The sequence below is a fragment of the Monopterus albus genome, unplaced genomic scaffold (genome assembly GCF_001952655.1).
Source record: "Monopterus albus unplaced genomic scaffold, M_albus_1.0 scaffold16.1, whole genome shotgun sequence".
Lineage (NCBI taxonomy): Eukaryota > Metazoa > Chordata > Actinopteri > Synbranchiformes > Synbranchidae > Monopterus > Monopterus albus.
Window position 1 is genome coordinate 5082642 of NW_018127896.1, and position 14054 is coordinate 5096695.

A 14054-nucleotide genomic window follows, 5' to 3' on the forward strand; every position below is an offset into this window, starting at 1 on the left:
AATTATAGCCTTGCCATCACTTCTGCTCTCTTTACCTCTTGTCCTGTCATCCGTCCTTTTTTAACCCCCAGCATCTCACTTATTCTCCACAGTTGCATCCGTTCCCTCTCCTCACCATTCTTCCTTTTGCTTTGCCTTGCTCCTCCTGGAGTGATCAGGGCCACTTGACATTTGTGCACATGCATGGGAATGGCTCACCTGTTAGCTCACCCGGCTGAGCAAGTCCATGTCCAGACTGCAGGAGGACAGCTGTTTTGTCGCACCCAACTGCTCTAGCAAGGCAAATATTTAAATAAATTCAAGCTCAGAGGACAGTTAAAGGATAAGGCCAGTCATTTCCTGCATTAACAGTATTTTCAACACTCCCCATACAGAGACTAAAACCGACAACATAGAGAAAATAATATCAACATTAGATCAGTTTAGTCACTGTTCTGGAGCATCCAGCCGTATCACATGATCTTCTTTACCAAATGGAGTTTAGCCAGTTTTGATCTTAGTTGATTGCTAGCTTGAACAATAGTTCTTTTGGCATGTTTCTCAACCATTCTCATTTCTTTCAGGCTTTTGTGCCATAAAGCAATTGATATAAATGTGATTACTGAACATTTACAATGACTCAGGCCAAAAATGAGGCCAGAATCGGGTCTGAAACTTGCTCACCTTCAATAACCTGAAGTGTGCCTTGTATGTTCCCCCAGCATCTACAGTTCATCCAGAAAAGAAAAGAAAAAGTCAAAGACAATCTCCATTGACATCCTGGAAGTCAAGCACCAGCCACAAAGCAACTTTTAAGTGGCAAATCAATATTTCACAAGTCTTCTGTGCTGCACCCTGGGCTGGAGTGGGCCTTGACCAAACAATAGATTCCTGACCTGCATTATTCATCCATCACACATTCACCCCTCTTTGACTCAGACATAGAGCACACAGGGGATTCAACTTTCTCAAACTAAACTTCAGATAAGCAACAAAACCTTTCAAAACTTCTGCTGCTCCATCCTCAAATCTCTGTGGAACCTCGAGCCACTTCATACTGCTCCTGATAATGTTAACCAAGCTGAATAATGTGTTAGTCATTTATATCTGACAGTTGGACTGTGCCCAAAGCCATTTAGTTTGACTAAATGTCAGTGAGTAAAGCAAACAACATTTTACTGGGAATTTTGCCACTCTAGATTAATTTCAGTGATTCTATATTCAGACATACAGTGGGTCACATCATAAAGTACACTGCATGGCAGCCTTTGCATCCAATTGTATCAAGAATGTGTTAAATACAGGTCTATACTGAGACGTATTCAAATCACCATTAAGTAACTTTGAGTATCCAATAAGCATAACTCAGTTATTACAAAACTAGACAAATACAGGCAGCAGATTTTAATGAACTTGACATTTAATGCGTCATGGCTTTTAGTAGGTTTCCCTTAATGTCTTTTCATAACGTCCGATTAAGCACGGACTTGAAGTACTGTGTACGTGCAAAGGTTCCTAACAGAGGAGATGAGATTCACTCAGCGTCAATCAGTGCATTATCTCTGCTCCAGACCATTACTGATGCTGGCCATTTAATAGACCTTGAATTAGCTGTGGAGCTGATTGTGCTTTGATTATAAGCGAGTGAGGGCATTGGATGTCAATCGAATAATTCAAAGTGACTTTAAAGAGTATTGAGAAAGACACCAGAGGAGGATTTTGTAACTGGAGAGGTGTCAGAATGTAGTTTTAAGTCTGAACTAAACAAAACTGATCTTACAATGCAACATGAAAAAGTCAAGCCTAGCCAGGCTTTTAATTGCTCAAGTGTCTCTGAATGTCTCAAACTCAGATTGGTTCAGTCACAGATTTTGCCATGCAGTTGCAGAACTATAATAGACTATTTGGATTTTAGACAGTGTGTTCTGGTTATAGTAATATCTGGGTGCTGCAGCTTTTCGGGGGAAAATTACAAATGTTTATCAGAAAATGAGTCCAACTAACCAAACGTGAATCATGAAGAACATGGGAGCAATCCCTGCTTCCTTTCTGTTTGACTGTCTCCAGCTGTTAACACCAGCAGATGAAAAAGAGGTGAAGTGACCTCAGTGCAGCCCTGTTTGGTTGGTTGTACTGCAGTAGGTGGCATGAATAGAAGCCAAATGGTCAGCTGTGATGATCAGCCAGAGACTAACTACAGAGAGATCTATTCATTATCACAGCTGTCCACACAGTGCAGCACTGAGGAGGGTTCATCAGCAACCAGCTGCCAAGCACATTTCAGAGTTCAGCCATTAAAAGTGTACTTGGATGACTGGTGCACTGAGATTTTCAAAAGGTCCTTTTGGAGTTTATGATAATTTGCCTGCCAGACATTTTTCACAGCAGACCAAGACATTGCTAAAAGAAATCTAAGAGCACATACTGTATCACCAAACACACACACACACCTCAGTGCATTTATTTGGTCATACTATAAATAGCATCACCATAACTAGTGCCAGTCTTGCTCACATCAGTGATGCATCATGTTGGCTTGAAGTGAAGTGGGAAATCTGTGACAGCACTAGTGGCTCAAGCTAACTAACCCCCCAGATGTTTTCAGAGGAATTTTAATGTTAGTAGAACTGACCGCTTAACTCATGCATACATGAAAGTTAGAAGCCTTTTAAGGTCTAATTTAAGGCTTATAAATGATGCTCCTGCTCATTCACACCACCGCACATTTAAACTGTGCTAACTGCACTGACTAATTTAACAGCCCCAAAGTGAACTTTTCATATTCAGATGTTTTATTCAGGTACTATAATTCATTCAATGTATGAATGACTAACAACACGTTTGCTCTATATACACTCTGAATAACCAGGCACACACATATACAGGATTTGGAGTGAATTACAGGCTTAAAGGAATGAAGAGTTTCACTGTGGTGTCCTTCACATGTGCCTTAAAGTATATGTTGGTACTACTAGGCATCATACAATCTGGCATGCTTCAGAGCTGAGAGTATATAAAGGCCTTTAAGATATCCTTAAAATAAAAATATTTTAAGTTTAATCTGACGTTTACCTTACCATTACTTTTGAATGACTGGTCAAAATTCTACTTTTGCCCTGCATGTACTGGAACGTTTAGAAGGGCTGTACACAGTATTATCATTTTTTTCTTCCTTCTTTTGCACTTGTGCCCATTTGACGTACGTACAGAGTTTCCAGCATTTCTCTCGTTACCTGTGATTTTGATTCTGACCCTGGATAGTTCTGACCACCAATTTCTGCCTAGCCCTCCTGATTGCTGTATGTGTATCTGTGTATCGACCTTTGGACCGGCTTCTTTGACCACCCGTTTTTGTATCCCTCGGACGTTAGTGTTTGCCGGCATTGAACCAGGACTGTTTTTGGATTTGGATTGTCTCTTGGACTGTTGTAGTGTCTGTGTCTCCTGTGCCCTACCAACAGGAAACTAGCTCGCCTGGCCTTATAATAGAGTCCGCCATTCACATTGTTGGTTTTCTACCAGCCTGGTCGTTACAGAAGGAGGTCTGAGAGAGAACGGAGTGATATGCTTGCTGTTGATTTTTTATTCATTTTTTTCACTATATGGGGGGCCCTTCAGAGAGAAGTGCTCATGCAGCTACATGACCAGTTTTTGAGGCTTTTTGCCCCCTTAAGGTTGTATAGGTATAGGTTGCCTTTCTCTGCAAGCCAGACCTTCACTTGCCACCTCAGAAAACAATGAAGTCACCTTATTAGAAATCCAGTTGACTGAAAATTACAACTTGACTGTGGCAGTTTATCTGTCAGGATAATAGAACTGGACCACGGTATCAGTGGATTGGCCCATTGCTTTTTATAGTTATAAGCTCCTGAGAGTGGCTGTGTGTTTGAGTGTTCATGTGTGTGCAAACATGTGTATGGCATGCCTGTGCATTTCTCCTCCAGGGTGGATTGGTATTTATCACGGCTGGTTGGAGAGTGCCCTTCTGTCATATATTGGAGCTACAGTGGTCACTCTCATGAATGAACACACAGGTCTGCTGGTCCTTACAGCAGCTACAGTTTCAGTACATAAGGTCTAACACCACATATACTAGATGGTCTATTTTTACTGATAATTTTTCCTTTGTCTTTTAAGTTGCTGTGACATTTGGTGCCACTGTGTCATCTTGAGTCTTCTGCGCTTCGGAAAAACAGACATAGAAATGTCTTCATCAAATCATAGTTTCACGGTTTTTGGAGCCTTTTCTGTCTACAACAGAAAGTTGCTGTTAATGGATATATGGAGTACAAGTTGTCAGTTCTAGCAGACATTTTGGACAGTTTCTCTAATTTCTCAGTTATGTTGCACCCACAGAAGCAAAGTATGTCGAGGTGACACTCAAAAGCTACCGTAGGTGGCAGATTTTTATGAAATCTGGCTGAGCATTAAGCTGTAGCTCATGGGCAATGTGATGAGTTTTTGTGCAGATATATGAATTTAAATAGTTTAGATTTTTCAAGGTCAGCAACATTTTTTCTTTCTTTAAAGCCAACAAATCTCATAAATAGCCCAAAACCAACTATGAATTGGCTTGAATTTGTTTGTGACCATTTTGTTATGTGGAACAAAGAACCAGTTGCCTTGGGGCTGTATGCTACAACATAGGGAAATAAAAGTGTTGCATTGGTCTTTCAGAACATTTCAGAATATCAGCAAACTTGTTTAAAACAAAGTGAGGAGGCATCTGGTAACATTTTTGTAATTTTCTCATGAACTAAGCTCTTAGCTGAATGGAAGAAAACTGGCATAATTCCCACAGTTGTTTATCACTAAGAGCAGTTTTACGCTCAGTGTTTTCATTTGAATTTCCAAAAAAGTGCAGCCTTGGTGGAACTGTGTAATCTTAGAGTGCTTTCCTGACTCCAGAGGAGAGCTGCACAAGAATTCCTATATGCCTAGACTGTCTGTTTATGCATAAAAGGCAAATAAAAATCTTGACTTGACTTTTAAGGTGGCATATGTGATTGAAAATGTATGTACGCAAATATGTAGTGAGCCTTTTTTGTTTGCCATGATGTGTTTTATTCATCAGTGATTTACAGATGGGTTAATTCAGTTCAGAACCTTTTTTCTTTCTTTCTCTATTATTTCTGTCTTCAGGCCAGTTTTTGGACCATAAGACACATGATGAGAATGAACCAACTGGGCCTGCTAATGAGGACCTTGTGGGATTGAATTCCTTTCAGGATGTGTTTGTCACCATGTGTTTCTGTGAGTGAAGGCAAAAGAAAAGATATTGTGCATGTGCTGCTCAAACTGTCCTCATAAAACACGGACAACACCTCACATGCCCCTTTTGAAATGTGATAAAACAAACTCCACATTTTGTTTACTGGCATGCATGAATTCTTAACTCCCTCCAGGAATGGGGTGTTGAGCATTTACAAGTGTCTGTGTGGATGAGTTCATGCATACCTATTTGTGCATGTGTATTTTACTGGCAAATTGTCTTTAAGCTTGGCCAACTGGATATTGTTACTCAGGGCCAAGTCATTATCCACTGAAATAAAGCAGCTTTGTTTTGCTGTCATGCTCCACAACATTTTATCTAAAATGAGGATGCCTTCCAAAAGTCAACAAAAAGGAGACGAAAGAAAACAGAAAAGGCACATTATCTGAAACAAACTGCCTCTGTGCCTTGACTGATCACAATTAATCAGAACCTCCTTGAGAAAAACATGACATGCTCATTTCAAGCATCACTGGCACATAATAGCTAAAACTTTAATTGGTGTTGTGAGGGATGGACACTGGAATGAGAGGGCATTTCCTTGGATTAGAAGGAGCAGAGCTAAGTGGATGGAGATGGCCGATAAACTACTATTAAAGGTCCTCAGGTTGTGAGTAGAAGAGTCTGTGTCTGATTGTGAGATGCAAGAACAGATTACTCTCCAAAGTTCTGCAGACTTTGTGAGAGTTGATCCAAACTCTTGATAGGCTGTTGAGAATAGTTAAATTACCTTTATTCAGATTTTTTCCCCAAGTTTATTACAAGTGGTGAGAGAAAGCTTATATTCATACTGCACATTGTCTTTAATTCAATTATTAGCTCATGTGTGTCTCTGTCTCCTCACACAGAATTAGACACTTAAATGCTCATCCATTACTTTTTCCAATATGTCTCATGATGCACTAGCAGTTAATTCTAATTCTGTGGTGCTAGGGAAGGTGATTTAATATGCTATCAGGCTGGGCGAAGGGGAATTGAAACCGAAAGCCATGATATCTTTTCAATCTCTTCTTTTTACCCCATTCCCTTTTCTTTTCGCTCTCTCATCACAAAACCATTAAACAACTGGTCTCACATTTAGTTCTCTTCTTTTACCTACCTCCTTTGTCACATTCAGAAAGTAATTTTGTTACTCAATTGTGGTTCAGGTTATATAGTGAAGAAAAAGTATGTTTTGTTCAGTTGGCTTTGAAAGATTCAGTATGTCAAACTTGTGTATCTGCTTCAAATATTTGAGGCTTTGTACTGACCTCTAGGGAAAAGACTGGGGCATTACATTCAACATTTTGGTAATCCTTCACACAATTAAGCTCTGTGAACTGGAAATTATTCCAGATGACTTTTTTTCCATCCTTGCAGTCAAATTTAATTAGGAACATTTGCTCAATAAATAAATAAATAAATAAAAGCTCCCTTAAGCTGCCAAATAATCAACAGTTTCTGGTGTAGTTTTCATCCTGGTAATCCCCAAATCAAATCACAGAGAGAGAATAGCTTTGTGTTTTTTAGTGTGCACCTTTTCTTACAAGTGGTTAGCAGAACAACCAGACATGTTTTCTATGGGAAACTAACTCCCAGACAGATGACTTGTCTTTTCAAAAGATGATTCATCCAGCCATCTGATATTTTTCCACTGCTCACTAGACCACGGCCTCTATTCTTTGGACCACTTCACTCCCACACGTGCATTTTTTAGGTGTAATAAGGGGTCTACACTCTATAGTCCAACCACTTCTCTGCTCCATCATGTTTTTGAAGGTGATACTTTAAAACTGCCTCCTTGTGCCTCACTTTGACATTTACAGCTGACTTACAATCTTGTGTTTTCTGCTTCTGTTGTGTCTTTGCATATCAAGCCAGAAGCACAGCTGCCAATAAGGATGACACCTTTGTCTCAAACCTCCTGGCTCATGCTACTTTTGTCACTGTTCTGCTGGCTGGTTTAGGAGCCTGAATGGGTGGATCTCCCCTTCTTGTGTCAAACTCTTAATCAGAAGTCCTTATAGCTCACTTTGACTGTCCCTTGAAGGCAAAATCTGCCAAAATAAGAAAGACAAGCCATATGCTACTCCTAAAATCTTAGAGATGTTGTAGCATCAAAACATGCTTCCTATACTCGTACACTGTACATTGTGGTGGAGGTGATAGGCTGACTTCAGGATCTCTTAATCATACTCTACTGACATACTGTACGTCTCACATGGAAACACCACCTGACTTCACACAGTGCAGTATTTTGTATGTTACTGTATATTTGTTATACTGAGGCATGTGATACTAGATTCTGTTTTGACATTATTGTTGTTTTGTGCTGTTTCCAGACAGGATCAGCCATGTTTCCAAAGCACTGACCACCACAGCTGGTGTAAAATTTATCGTGTTTAATTCCACTGTAGCATATTGATAATGACACGCAGTACAAAAGCAATTACCAGACATTCCATTACAACTTGGACCCAGTAAACCCCACTGAAATAGCCACATAAACACCAGCACACTAAGTTTTATAGTGAAATTAACAAGACAAATACGGCCTTGGTTTTGGGACACAAAGATAGGACCATTAGGATTATTCACTCCTTTTTTTCTTATTTTTCCTTCTTGAATAAAAATGTTATATTGTTTTGAAGTATTGCAACATTCAACAGAAAATAAAGTAATACAGAAAGTCACACTTTTAAGAGCAAGACCTGTGGCATTTGTATTTCCTCACACAAATGTATTTATTTTCACAAAAGGTGCTTCTAATCACAAGATTTGATTCTAAATTTGAGCACAGATAGATCCCATGGAAACAGTGGCAAGCAGCAGCATGCTAATGCACATGGCCTGACAGTAGATGGAGCCATAACCCTAACCACCACCGTCCTCCTTTTTGTGTCCATTGTCTCCTCAAAGCAACTTACAAGTGACAAACAAATTAAAGACAACATAAGAAGACAGCAAATTAAATATAGTGTTTCCACATTTAATTCTAAAGTGGTTTCATATCAGCAGATATCCTATCACTTCATGAAATGTGAAATATTTGCCAGCAAATACCCACTGTCTGTCACATTTGAGAGGGCCTGGACTTGTGGGTATATTCAAAAAGTATATTCCACATGGATTTGCAACAACACTGTGTTTGAAGTTTTTTATGTTTTTCAGCACCTCAGCTGGACTGCTGCTGGTTCATGTAAACTTGGATTTTGATGATAACTAGAAAAATGAATCAAACCTTTTAGACAGCTAATGAGTCTGCAGCCAGCTGGAGTAATCAGCCTAGCACGAGAGGTATAATAAAGTGGATCAGTCACAGTGCCTTTTAGAAATCCTTTACTGCTGATACCATCATATTCTGTATGTATCTGATGTTGATCCTTGGTCAGTGGATTGTAAAGCTTATTTCAGTTGTTCTTTGATCGTGCTATGATTTTAGCAAAATGCATACTTTTAGTGCAAATTCAACCAATATTATTTATAATGAACCTGAACCATGAACACTGGGGATTAAGTTTCAGACCCTAGTTAATGTATCCAGATTTAGGTCAAATATTATTTAAAACAAATTGTGTTTTAACAGTCTTTGATGAGCAGATGGACAGACTTTGTTACATAAAATATATGAGAGCAAATATTTTGTACAATAAATTAGGACTTTTAACTTGACACCATTCTCTTGATTCTTTAAATTCTTAGAGCCTTCCTGACATAATCTTAAAAAGCCAAGACTTTTTTGGAAACACTAATTGGCATATATCCAATCCTACCCTAAAGCTGGCTCTTACATTGGCATGATTTTTGTTACATTGTAGTATTTGTAGACACACACTATTAAAAACCATTTTGGATATAAATTATGTAGGCTTCTAAGGCTTGTGTGTGTGTGTGTGTGTGTGTGTGTGTGTCAAAATGAGTCTTCTTAGTTCTGTACCTCTATGCAGTAATTCCTGACAAACTGACTAACACCTAACCTAATGATGTTACAAGCTCTTGAGCCTTAAAAATGAACAAGTGGATGAAATGAACACAACTGTATGATAAATATCATGACGTAAAAAAGGAAACTTTGGCACATTATTCCTGCAGCAGGTGACAAGAGCACATATAAGCAGACTTACAGACAAGTGCTTTACAATTAGGTCCAAGCATTTTGCCCTAAGTGAAGCATTTTACATTCAATATTAAAGACAGAAAACAGCAGTCTGACAAACACCAACATTTAGACTGCTGGTTAAAGAACTGATTTACTTTTAGGTGGATTGTCAAATGATATACTTTACATATCAATTTACATATACATTGTATGTACGTCAATGGTTTGTTCATATATATAGTCAAACATAATGAAAAGTAAATCAAAATTTGATCTTTCAAAAAAAGGTGGCTGAATTACATTGACAATACACACAACGTTTACATTTAGCAGCAGTTACTAATGTGTACACCATCAAAATGTAAAAAAAAAAACACAAATAGGAAATTGCAAAATAACAAACAAATGTTGATTTCCTATAATTCTCTGTTGAGGCAAGAAGAACGAGTTCACTCAGGACAAACTCTGGTCATGGTAACATTCTGAAGCATTGTGGAAGAATAGTTTTTTGAGGTATTTGCCGAGGGCATTTTTAATGCTGCCGACTCAAGATGTCACTATGAGCAAAGCATACTGGCTAGGAACAGAAGCAACGTTTCAACATCCATCCTTAAACAAAAAGTACTAGTGGCTCTTGGATGTAAAAGTCTGCAGAAGGAAGGAGCTGCACATGTAAACAACAACACCAAGGCGCTAAAAGAAGCACAGAAGGTTCATGAAAAGGATGGACTCCATGGATGAAAGGCAGGTCAAGAGAAGATATGAGGATGAGGAGTGATTGTCAGTGGGAAGGGACTGATCATGCTGTTGGTTGGCTAGCAGAGAAGAATCCCTAGAGAGCTGGAGTTCATGGTCTGAAATCACACCAGCGTTTCAGGCAGCGTGTCGGCATTGTCTGAGGATAGCAGTTGCCAGATCTGCCACCGGTCCCTCTGCCATTCCTGCCACTCTGGGCTCTGTGGCACCATTTGAGCCTCTGTTGTTGAGGCTGAGTTAATCTGCGCTGCAGTCGGCCTCCCGCGCTGCACATGGGGTTGTTGACCTGTTGCGAGCTGAGGCGAACTTTGTGAAATAGCCAGTCGATGATGAGCGTTATAAGGGGGAGGAGAGCGGCCGTCGTTAGGCACAGCAGGGCTGCTGTCACCGGTGTTCACCCTGCCTGGAGATCTGGAGCTCAGGTTAACTCTGTGTCTACTTGTTCGCTGGAGGCCCTGCGTGCTGTTGTGGTGTGACGTCACAGAGGGGTTGATGTTTAGATGCAGGCGTGGTCGTCCCGTCCCAGCATGAGGGCTGGTGCACACTCTGGTGACTGGGGGGTGGGGTCTGCACTCTACGTTGCCGAGCGCTGTCTTAGTCCGTGGTAGACTCGCCTGCTGTCTGCTGTCACCATGGAGTCCATCGAGACCTTCCTGTGAGCTGCGGGAGCTTCCCTCTGACATGTTGCCATGGGAACCTAGAAACAGCACATCAACTCCATCAGTGAAATTAATTACTGTTTAATGAATAACACTAGTCGGTGCTGGTTATAATGTGTACAAAGAAAGGCCCCAACACATCCTTTGGGAGGTCTGTTGCATACTTTATGAAAACACAAGTAAAAACATAACATAGTGATTAATTTGTTGTTCATTTTATTTATGGAAGGTAAATTTAATTACAGCCTCATTTATGTAGAGTTTGCTGTTTTAAAGATATAATAATTTTTACACCTGTTCAGTTCTGTCTTACCAGCTAGTTAATTAGTTGAATGCCCCTGGCAGCACACGTGTAAACTAGCAGCTAATTAGATGACAAAAATTAATGACAAAACTAGAAGGAATCTAGTTTCTGATAATGAGCAGTGAAAACCACAGAGGAAAATGTGATTTCAAAGGCTTGCAGATTGGATCTTTGTGCGCGCCAGATGATTAATAACCAGCATCAGGTGCCAGGCACACACTTGCTCTGCTGCATTCAAGAACAAAATTAGCAGAGGTTTTAAACTGTTTACCTGTGTGTGTTTGGTCCTTATGTATTGGTTTCAGTGTAGTGTGCCATGTCCCCCAAATGTTAGCATGCTCCTCCGATATAGAGTCTGAAGGAAGCAAAAGAGAGGTCAAAGTCCTCTCCATACTCAGTTACACAGTAAACAAACAGACTTGCCTCTATGAAAATCAAAAGCCAAAAAATTGAAAAACTGGTTAATATTCAGACCCAAGAAAGCTGAGTATTATAAGCACTGTCCAGCTCACCTTTGGTAAGCCAAGTGTCAGCTCCAGGCTCTCTGCTCCAGCTAGCCACTTGCCCCACCACAGTGTAGTGCTCTGGGACACGAAAGAGCTGCTCGCTGCCTGGGCTCCCTGGTTCTCCTCTCCGCTCGCTGGGAACTGGAGAATTGTTGTCATATGGGGACACTTCCCCACTGGATGCCTTGTTGGAGTCGCTGGAGGAACGGCGCTCACTCAGGGTGAAGGGCTCCTCTGACTGCAACAGGTCAGGACTCCTGTGGAAAACAAACTGTGGATGAAAAAGAAGAAAAGAGACACAAAATCACCTGCTCTGTGTGTGAGTGTCTCACTGTGATGCTTTTCTCCTCAGAAGGTAGTCCACCACATCTGGATCAGTCTCCATCAGACTCATCAAAACCTCATTTTGCAGATCAGGAGGCACCTAGCACAACAACGTGAATGACATGAATAAGTAAATAACATTGTTTTCTATTTAGAGGCCTGTGCCTGTTATGTTGCCTACATATGTTAGATTATACCATTCAATATACTACTGTGTATTTGCTTGTATGAACATAAATTACATGGAGCTGACCATGTGACATTATAGTGTTCTTCACCATACCGTTCCATCTAATAAACAAGAAGCCTGCCTCAACATTAAGGTGCATGGATCTCATTTGTCTTGATTTCATTAAAAGATGGCACGTTTTGGCTTATTCCTTTTGAAAAACAGAAAGAAATAAGGTTTCTCCTGCTTGATCAAGGGCCCACTCTCAATGCAGTGGGATGACACAGTAAGAAAGCTGAAAGCCTGTTTGGTTGACTTCAGTTACAATGTTTTTTGTGAAGTGATCCTTAGATAATTGACTGAATTTTATTCTTGTCATACATATGGTGCACTGCCAAAACATGAATGAATGATTCAAGTCAAATTTACCAGATCTACTGTACAACCAATTCAGACATAAGAAGGTTATGAAACAACATTCAGATGCCATTCATAGAACTCGATCTGCCTACAAATATTTTTATACGCTGAGACTGAGCAAGTCAGTTCCACCTCATAATATGCAATTAATAGCTCTTCACTGGCTTACGACATCAATGCAACCCTCAGTGACAGTTTACACAATATTATGGTTTACGGTTTTGGATCTGAAATGATTGTCTGCACTGTTTGAACATCCCATGACAAGAAAAGCGCTAAAGCAACTGATGAGGCAGTAATTGTGCAAAATCAGGACCTATTCTGGCACCACATGAAGGATTTCATGCCTGAATTTTCTGCTTTTATTTTGGAAAGAACAAGTTCAAGTATTTGGAGTTCATGATGTTCATTGCCAGCTAACTACAAAGGTTTTACGTTCTCGTTGTATTTCTTATATTTATTCTCACATGAATTTAGGTGTGTCTGACCATTCATTCATCACTGATTAAGACACAGCCATCATCTGCTAAGCCATGGGGATTGGATACTTTAAATATACACTTGGATGTAAGAAGAAATGTGTACATGACTGAATGTGACTGTGTATTTAGTAGAGGGGCAGAAGAATGGAAGAAGGAAGTATGGTTGTATGTTAGAAACACACAAGCTCAAATACTGACCATGAAAAGGGTTTGGTAGCTGGCGATCATCCTCTGTAGCACAGCGATGACAGCCGTGCTCTCCTCAGCTCTGGCAGAGCTCTGGACGCTGAACTCCTTGTCTGAGCTCTTTTGCTTGTGGAGTAAGTTGGGGCCAAAGATGGTGGCCAGGTTCAAAGATGTCATCTTGTTCCCCGTGATCTGTAATTAGAATAAAATGACCCTTCTGATTTAAATTAAGTAAACAAAAATGAAGCTCCCTTAAAAACTGGAACGTGTCTTTCTATTTATGTTGAAAACACCTTCATGTGGCTTTCTTTTATACCTGTATGGACTTTGGATAAAGTGTCATTTTCAAACCTGCCTCCTATCAGGGAGTTGAGTCAAAAACACACAGTTGAATCCTTTAGCTGCTTTTAACACTAAAAGTGTTAAGAGTGTATGACAGCTGCCTCTGTGTCTGCTAGGATGGCGTCTATACTGTGATAAATTCATTTTTCTGGTTCTTTCCCAGTTTCCTCCTTTTCTGCTCCCAGTCCCAAAGGAGAGATGGGAGCTACAAGTAGCCAAAAGCATTGATGTGTTTTTCCAGACCGAATGTGAAAGGGTCCGACTTCCTGTCACACTCTCAGATACAGATACTAGAGCCATGAAGTCATGTAATTAAAAACACACACATCATTATTTGACTCCCATGTATACACAAAGAAACACCAAAACACACTTCCTTCTGTGCACACGAGCATGCCAAAACACTTTATGCTTCTCTTTCACACATACAGTACACTTTAACAACACACACACCCCCTTGCACAAAGTTGTGAGATTTATACCCACGCACATGCAGAGACACTAAAACAGAAACTTTCTCTTCTAACACATGCACATTCATGAGTCATGAGTTAGTGAAGATGGGCACTGTGATACA

The 14054-nt window shown here is 40.1% G+C and overlaps 1 protein-coding gene across 1 annotated transcript in view; it reads right to left on the minus strand.

The window, feature by feature from the left end:
• Positions 1-7617: 7617 nt before the first annotated feature.
• The window catches only part of LOC109955722 (rho GTPase-activating protein 6-like), a 65330-nt gene continuing 58893 nt past the window's right edge, over positions 7618-14054 (minus strand). The window contains exons 10-14 of the mRNA XM_020592137.1: positions 13148-13327; positions 11887-11978; positions 11561-11811; positions 11320-11403; positions 7618-10782 (exon numbers count right to left, since the gene is read on the minus strand). Coding sequence (XP_020447793.1) covers positions 10190-10782; positions 11320-11403; positions 11561-11811; positions 11887-11978; positions 13148-13327 — 1200 coding nt within the window. The 3' untranslated portion in view covers positions 7618-10189. The remainder of the gene's footprint in view (positions 10783-11319; positions 11404-11560; positions 11812-11886; positions 11979-13147; positions 13328-14054) is intronic.